Raw genomic sequence first — 7,602 nt, forward strand, 5'->3', positions numbered from 1 at the left:
TTTTTCTGTTTTTTGCGCCCCCGGGCGCCACTTGTGTGTCTTCTACCGGCGCACCCTGCGCATGCACTTTTGCATGCACCTTCGCATGCGCCCCGTGCTTCAAATTCGACGTCCTAACTTTTTAAAGACATGACTCTTTCGATGTCCTGGATTTCGATGTCCTGCCAGAGGGGGAGAGGGGGAGTGGTTCGTTTGGTCGATTAGCAATTGGGTTGGTAGGAGTATGGTCACTAGCAGTATGGCCGATTGCCACCTTGTGCAACCTGCGCACGAAGCCAGCGCGTGGTAGTCAAAACGCAGATGGCGCTGAAGCGAGCGACCCTCCTTTTTAGGGAACGGCGCCTTACGAGATTTTGGCTGTGCGACTTCCGAAGGCGTCTGAATGGGTGGGGATCAGGAGAAAAAAGGAGCGAAGGGGGTTAAGTAATGGAGGGAAAAATGGTTAGCTGGATACGATAGCTGATTGGGTGGGCAGTACGGACAGAAGGGTGACGGAGTGATATGCCCTCTCATGGGAGATAGATTGACGCTGAAAAGAAGGGCCTCTCCTCCCCCGACTGCCCCCCTTCTTATTGAGCTGGTGAGCTTACTTCTTGTCTATGATTAGCCACTCGAAGAAGGTCCGAATTCCCACCTTCTGTTCTTCTTCGGACTGAAAGTGTGTGTGTGTGTGGGGGGGGCGTGGGATGCGTGAGTACAGAGTGATTCGTACGTAGTAGGGTCTGATGGAGGGCGACACTTTTGTCTACCGATGATCGTTCTCTTATGATCGCTCTTTTCTCGTCGCCCCCTTCTCATCGCCCCCTTCTCATCGCCCCCTTCTCATCGCCCCCTTCTCATCGCTCTCTTCCCATCGCTCCCCTTACGTGGGACCGGTTGACGATGTACTCGTAAGTCGTCATTTTCTTCGAAATGAGAAAAATGTGGAGACCGAAGAGTTGTATGACGAGTACAAAGACTACTGCGTTAAGGACGAAGAGGAAACACAGCAGTAGGTAGAAAACGACGTCATTGTACGATCCGTATAACTGCAAAGAGGGGGTGGTAATGAGTGGTGATGGGTGGTGATGGACGGCGCTGTGTTAGTTGCGTTACGGTTAACGCGGTTGTTGCGTGGTTAGTCTGAGCGCCCCTATAGAACCGTGTACAGGTTGGTCGACTCTCTGTCGTTTTACGTGTTTCCATCTGTCTTTTATGAGATCGTGCTTTATAGAAATGGCAAAGAAGACGATGCAGAAGAGGAAGACGACACAGTTGAATACGGTGAGAGCGGAGAGCAGACCTACGAAGTATCTGCGCGTGGAGGGGGGGGGGAAATGAGAAAGGTGGAACGGGAGGAGAATAATATTTATTTGCATGCACAGATGGGTTCAAACTTTGGGTAGGCACACATGGGTGGCATATAATCACATGGGTGGCATATAACGACATGGGCTGCCTATCACCACATGGGCTGCAAAAAGATACAGAGTCCCACCCCGGAAGACTTACTTATAGTTTTTCTTCCCAATGCAGTTATTCACCCACATGCAGTGATGGTCAAAAACGGAGACACATTTGTTGCAAACTTTGCAATGTTTGCTCTGTGGTTCTACAAATCCACAGATGTCACACTCGTAGAGGTTCTTAATTTCTTCTTCGTTTATTGGGCTATTCGTGTATTTAAAAGATAAGGGATCAACGGGGTTGATGATCGTGACGATGTAGGAGAGGACCAGAATGATGGTAATTAAAATGCCAAAGAAGACGTAGAAAATGATAAAAACGCTGCTGGGGCTGAAGGCGGAAAGGAAAATAATTAACGCCACGATGACTAGGAATATGATGAAGGACATCACTTGGAAAATCTGGAGAGGTAGAGTGAACCCATTTTTCCGGACGAACTCGTCGGCATCTTTGGACTTGGTGTCATCTCGGAAGGCGAAGATTCGCTTATTCATAGTTAGCGAAGGCGGTTTGTCAGGCGGTTAGGCGGTTAGTTAGGCGGCTGCCCGATCGGCGCTTAGTTAGCCGGTTAGCTGTCTGGCGGTTAGCCGCTTGTCTGGGGCGCGCATCAGGCCAGCGAAAAAAACAAAATAAAAAAAAAATAAAAAGAAATAAAGCACAATAATGAAGCACAGGAATAAACCGTAAAATTTCAGCGTAAAAATAAAGCATATAAAAATAAAGCATAAAAATAAAGCGTAAAAATAAAGCGTAAAAATAAAGCGTAAAAATTCAGTGTTAAAATAAAGCGTAAGATTAAGGCATCAAAATTCAGCCCAAGCGTTTAGCGTAAGAACAAAACGTTAAATGAAAACCCCACCAAATACACACTGACCATGGCGCATGCGGCGAAAGTGACCCTTCCCCTTTGCACAAAGTCCGCAAAAAAAAAATTGTCTTTTTTGGGACCCCTGTAAAAATGGTACGCTTCTGGTTCAGCCCCTTTCCCCCTGCCTTGCCCAGTTGGCATTTCTCGTTCTGTCTACGTTTTGGAAGAAGAAAAAAAAAAAAAAAAAAAAGCAAAAAGCAAAAAGGAACGCAGGATTAACACACATATGCGGGCGGACATGGAACATGACATTAACTCAGAAGGTTTCACGTTCGCTGAGTCAATCGTTATTTTAATAAGCTGGAAAGAGGGAAACAAATGAAGAAACCGTCACTCGTTTACTCTTCATGTGAGGGGGAAAACAAAAATCAGTAACGGTAAATGAGTCATGCCACATGGCTATTAAAACATTGGAAATTGTTTCCGCGTTATCACTAGGTTCAAAACACACTTCATGCAATTTTCACTCATTCGTACGTACTCGAATTAAAGGAAAATTTGTTTAAAAAATGGCATGGACAGGAAGCGGAGGGAAAGACGAAACGGAGTCGTATGTACCAATATACAAAAAAAAAAAAAAAAAAAAATCGCCATATGGTGTACACTGCAGTACGGCTTGACAATTGTCAAAAATCGCGAAGTGTTTAAAAAAAAAAAAATTAAAATAAGGCAAAATAAGGCAAAAAAAAGCAAAAAAAAACGGGTGAAAAAAAAGAGGAGAAAGTAAAATAAAACCAAGTATAGGAAAACACAATACAGCGCAGGGCAGCGCAACTCGGGTGGACAAAACTGCGCAAAGCAACACACAACGGAGAGGCGGTAATGCGATTCCGTTGTTCAGTTGCCCCTCTGCCAGGTTTCAACTCTGAGTAATTCGGGAATTATGATGCCCCGTTTATCTGTCTGCTTCTTGGCGTCACCTTTTTTTAAAAACGCAAAAGTGTATGCGACAACGGATCAGCCACCACACGCGCAGATATCGACGCACGTGCTATACCACTTCTTCACATTCGCCACTCGGTCTTACACATGCTGTTGCCCCAGTTGGGTTCACCCGCTGTAAGCGAAAAATAAACGGCAAGGGAATAAACACTGAGCAGGTAAACTCTGAAAGGGCTCTGTCTGGACAGGCCCTCTTACCACCATCGAGTAGTCCTACTTTTTTTTTTTTTCTTTTTGACATCTTTTTTAAGGCTAGAAAGAATGCACACTTATGTGTTAACCACATGGAGGAGCGGTTCACATGCCGGGTGTACGTCATCAGGAAGGGGGCACGCAGTGAAGGTCACCGGGCTAATGTAGCATCGATAATAATACGTGGTCACTTCCATGTGGCCTCTCCCACCTCACCCGTCCGCCTTGTTCGAAAAACTTAACATGGCCTGCTCCAACTCATCCAGGGACTTCTCCATATTGTCTACCTTGCTCAGCAGATTATTGGACAAGTTCTGCATTTTCCCCTTCAGTTCATTAAGCATATTTTCTACGTACATTTCTATGTCGTCGGACTTGGAATCCATGTACAGGTTCTTCGCATCGTTTGGGGGCACATTGTACGCCAGTGCGGCGTTGCTCTTGTTTGTGTCCATCGAGATAGACGAGCTGCGGTAGGGCGGGCAGTAGCTGTTGGGTGCGCCACCCCCCCTGCGACCGTCGCCACTGTTCATGGGGTATAGACGCTACTGCTGTTGGGGCGTATCAGCAGCTGCTTAGTAGCAACCGCTTCGTAGCCTCCGCTTACTAGGCGCTTGCTAGGCGCCGCCCCCCCTTGCTCTCGTCAGGGGCCTGGCCGGAGTGCTCGCCCTGTATATGGCTAGCGAGCAGAAGAGGAGCGACGCGAGTCCGAAAAACTTCCTGTCCCCAGACTTGATGGGCGCTTGTACAAACTTTAAAAAGGAATAAGCAGATACTCCCCCGAGTGCAATCGTCCCGGTGACTCGACAGAATAAGCAATCGTCCGTTTCTTTCTTGTCAGGGGTGCTATTCATCACACGGTTCTCAGGGTTGTAAAGCTCCGAGGTGTGTGTGGAGCTCAGACGTGCATGTACCCTTTTCGTGGGGTGTTTTTACGCGCACAGATAAAGGGTCCTGCCTCGCCGAGGAGTGCCACGTAAGCCTCTTCCTGGGATTGCACACAATGGTTTGGGGGAGAAGGGAAGATGACGATATGCATGTGGCTACTAGTCCAAGTGATAAAACGGTCCTTACGCTCCTATGGCAAACGCACACAGACGTATGCTTCCCCCCTTATGTGCGCACTAAATGGTTAAATTAAATGCATAAAGGCGTGGTTCTCCTCACAGGCATGCGCGCTGATCGACCACATGCCGCCAGCAAAGAAGCTCATCAGGTTTTACCTTTCGGTGTGTGTTCACTACTGGGTTTCTTCTACGCCGTGGGGTTGGGGTGAAGTCGGCGGCGATGTTAGCGACTATGTTAGCGACTATGTTAGCGGTAAAAGTTCACGCTAAAGTTCGCGGCAAAATTACGAAGTAATTTTTCGCAACATAATTGCGCGCAACGAGTCAGCCTCATAGCCCAGAAGCGGCGAAGCAATTGCATTCGGGGACTGCGTTTCTCGCGTGGCAAGGGAGGACACCCTGTGCTATTTGCGTGAATGTGATACGCTGTTTATATGTATGTTTCTATGTATGCATGTTTGTATGTACGTATGTATGTGCGTATGCTTGTGCGTGTTTGTTTTTTTTTTTTTCTTCAAATGGAAAACTGCAGAGTGGAGTAATTAACCCGCATGTTACCCCCAAATGAGGAAGGCCTCATCCCTTCATCGAAAAAGTGAAGTAAGATTGTTCCACTCAGTTAATGCACTGCGGATTTTTTTTTTCTTGTAGCAAGCCTCAGCGCAGTTTTCAATGGCGTGTTTGTGTCCATGTAATACCTACGTACCTATGAGCATACACACAGAGAGCACGCAAGGGGAAATGCCTACACATATGTGTGCAAATGCTTATTGTTCTTTCCGGGGGGAAGAGAACCCCCCCCAACGGCGTCACTTGCACATCAACATATGTATATACACAGTTTTTTTTTTTTCTCAGGTTGCAAATGGGGATAAACAACCGTCCGGATATGCGGCAGAAAAAAAAAGAAGCAAAAGTGATATTTTCCAGCTAGCCATAATAAGAAAAAAAAAAAAAAAAAACGCGCAAGTAGACCTCTTGGAACATGTCAACGTTGTGCCATTTCTGCTACCGGCTTATTTCGCTTCCCCAGGATGTTTATCAAAAGAGAAGAAAAATCTGCGCGTGGTGTTTTGTCCATTTTGCAGTGAAATAGTTTCCCAGTTGTGTCTATCCTACCTTGGCAGTAAAGGGACTTGGCCCACTTGTCTACTCGCACTGGGTTAATTTTTTTTTCCCCACGTTGCGAGTTTGTTTCGAAATTTATGATAACTTTTTGCTAACCTTTTGGGAATTATTTGTTAATTTTTTGTTATCCTTTTGCTAATTATTTGTTAATCATTTGTCATTCATTTGTCATTAATTTGTCATTCATTTGTCATTCATTTGTCATTCGTTTGTCACCCTGTGGTCAACTCTTCGATAATTTGTTGCCACCTTTTTGCGAATTATTTTTCCTTTTTTTTGTTACCCCCTTGTCTGCACTGGCCTTTCTGAAGCGCCAAATTTTTTGTGCAATTTCTTTGTGCAATTTTTTCGCCTTGTTCTCTTCCCTTTTTCTCCCATTAGCACGTTCTACACCTCGTGGTCGGAACTAGAGCCAGGCGCACGCGGCGGCAGGACTTCCCACCTACACCCTCGCGTCTTTTCGGCGACCCATGTTGTAAAATTGTTTTTACCGGCATAGAAGGGCGGAGATGAGAAAAGCCACCTTGCACTGGTTAGAGTGCCATTAGTTAGGCTCCCACTTGCCAGTCCCCCCTGCGAAGCTTCCAAGTGGACCAACTGATTTTTTTATCAAGTCGACCAATTAATTTTCCTACCCAATCGACTAATTAATTTTCCTACCCAATCGACTAATTAATTTTCCTACCCAATAGACCAATTAATTTTCCTACCCAATAGACCAATTAATTTTCCTACCCAATCGACTAATTAATTTTCCTACCCAATCGACCAGTTAATTTTCCCACGAAGTGGACAAATTGTTTTCCCCGCAACGCACATGTGCGGATGCTTGTATTTTTTCTTCTGATCAATCGGAAAGTAGACGCAAAAAAGGAGAAACTGACCAACTGAATAGGGGCTCTAATTTTTTGCAAACCAAATTGTAAGCTACGCAGGAGGGACAAAAAAGGTAAAAAAAAAAAAAAGGAAAAAAAAGAAAAAAAAAGAAAAAAAGAAATTCCCTATTAGGGGAACACCCATTTTGCTGAGCAACCGTTTCGACTTGTTCGAAAGGATACCAAAACAGCTGTGCAAAAAAAAAAAAAAAAAAACGAAAATGTGGATAGAAAAGGATATGGGGGGAAGATGCGCGAGGGGGGGAGCGCTAAGCCAGCAAGTGAACGACGGCATTGAAACGTTAAAGCGGAATAACAATTTCCTGTTTAGCGGCATTGGCGGGAATCTTCTTTCGGAGGCGAAAAAGAGGCGCTGCGACGAACGACTGCGCAGTCTGAGCCGCTCTACCGTCTTGACCGCTTCGACGAAATCGGGTGGATCGGCGGTGTTGACTTCGTCGTCTACATCAGCCGCGTCAGCCACACCATCCGCGTGGACCACCTCGACTGCGTCCACCAGGTGTTGGGCGGCCGCGAAGGGGGCTGAGCAGTCTGCGGGCAAGTCCAAAGGATGGGAAGCCCACCGGTGCAGAAAAGACGAAAAGGGGGAAGAACTGTCCGGAGGAGGCGATCTCTTCGGGGCAGATAACTGGATAGACAAAAAAAACGCTGCTACATGCCGGAATGACGATGGAGGAAATGCAAGAAATAAAACTTGGCGGAAATTGAGTAGCTCCCATTTGACGAAGGAACCCCAAGTGACTTCCTCACGCAAGAGACCCAACCAACCGATGGATAAGTGCCCCACGAGTGGATCCGAATGGAAAAGCAGAAATGTTTGCGATTTTGACGGGACTCACTACAAAAGCACGCAGTACTTAAATAACAGCGCGGTGTACAATGACAGCATCGTGAACAATGAGACGGTCGTATGTCAGGAATGGCCGGAGATGAGCAACCGAGGGGAATTGGCGGCGCACGAGGGGTGCGAACTGGGAAAAATAGAAGCACACCAACTGGACAAAATAGAAGCGCACCAACTGGACAAAATAGAAGCGCACCAACTGGACAAAATAGAAGCGCA

General features: G+C 46.3%; 3 protein-coding genes across 3 annotated transcripts in view; 1 reads left to right on the forward strand and 2 right to left on the reverse strand.

Annotated features, from left to right (window-relative positions):
* Positions 1-113: 113 nt before the first annotated feature.
* On the reverse strand, positions 114-1,940 carry C922_04173 (hypothetical protein; the record flags this gene model as incomplete). The annotated part of the gene is made up of 6 exons (XM_008819758.1): positions 114-161; positions 348-378; positions 591-652; positions 867-1,028; positions 1,176-1,293; positions 1,492-1,940. 6 exons carry the CDS (start codon positions 1,938-1,940, stop codon positions 114-116), a joined length of 870 nt encoding a protein of 289 aa, XP_008817980.1.
* Positions 1,941-3,660: 1,720 nt separating this feature from the next.
* Positions 3,661-4,302, reverse strand: C922_04174 (hypothetical protein; the record flags this gene model as incomplete). The annotated part of the gene is made up of 2 exons (XM_008819759.1): positions 3,661-3,916; positions 4,166-4,302. 2 exons carry the CDS (start codon positions 4,300-4,302, stop codon positions 3,661-3,663), a joined length of 393 nt encoding a protein of 130 aa, XP_008817981.1.
* A 2,437-nt stretch (positions 4,303-6,739) lies between these two features.
* The window catches only part of C922_04175 (hypothetical protein), a gene marked incomplete at both ends in the record, with an annotated part of 3,991 nt that continues 3,128 nt past the window's right edge, over positions 6,740-7,602 (forward strand). Inside the window, one exon of the mRNA XM_008819760.1 lies at positions 6,740-7,503. Coding sequence (XP_008817982.1) covers positions 6,740-7,503 — 764 coding nt within the window. The remainder of the gene's footprint in view (positions 7,504-7,602) is intronic.

Source organism: Plasmodium inui (assembly GCF_000524495.1).
Source record: "Plasmodium inui San Antonio 1 unplaced genomic scaffold supercont1.20, whole genome shotgun sequence".
Lineage (NCBI taxonomy): Eukaryota > Apicomplexa > Aconoidasida > Haemosporida > Plasmodiidae > Plasmodium > Plasmodium inui.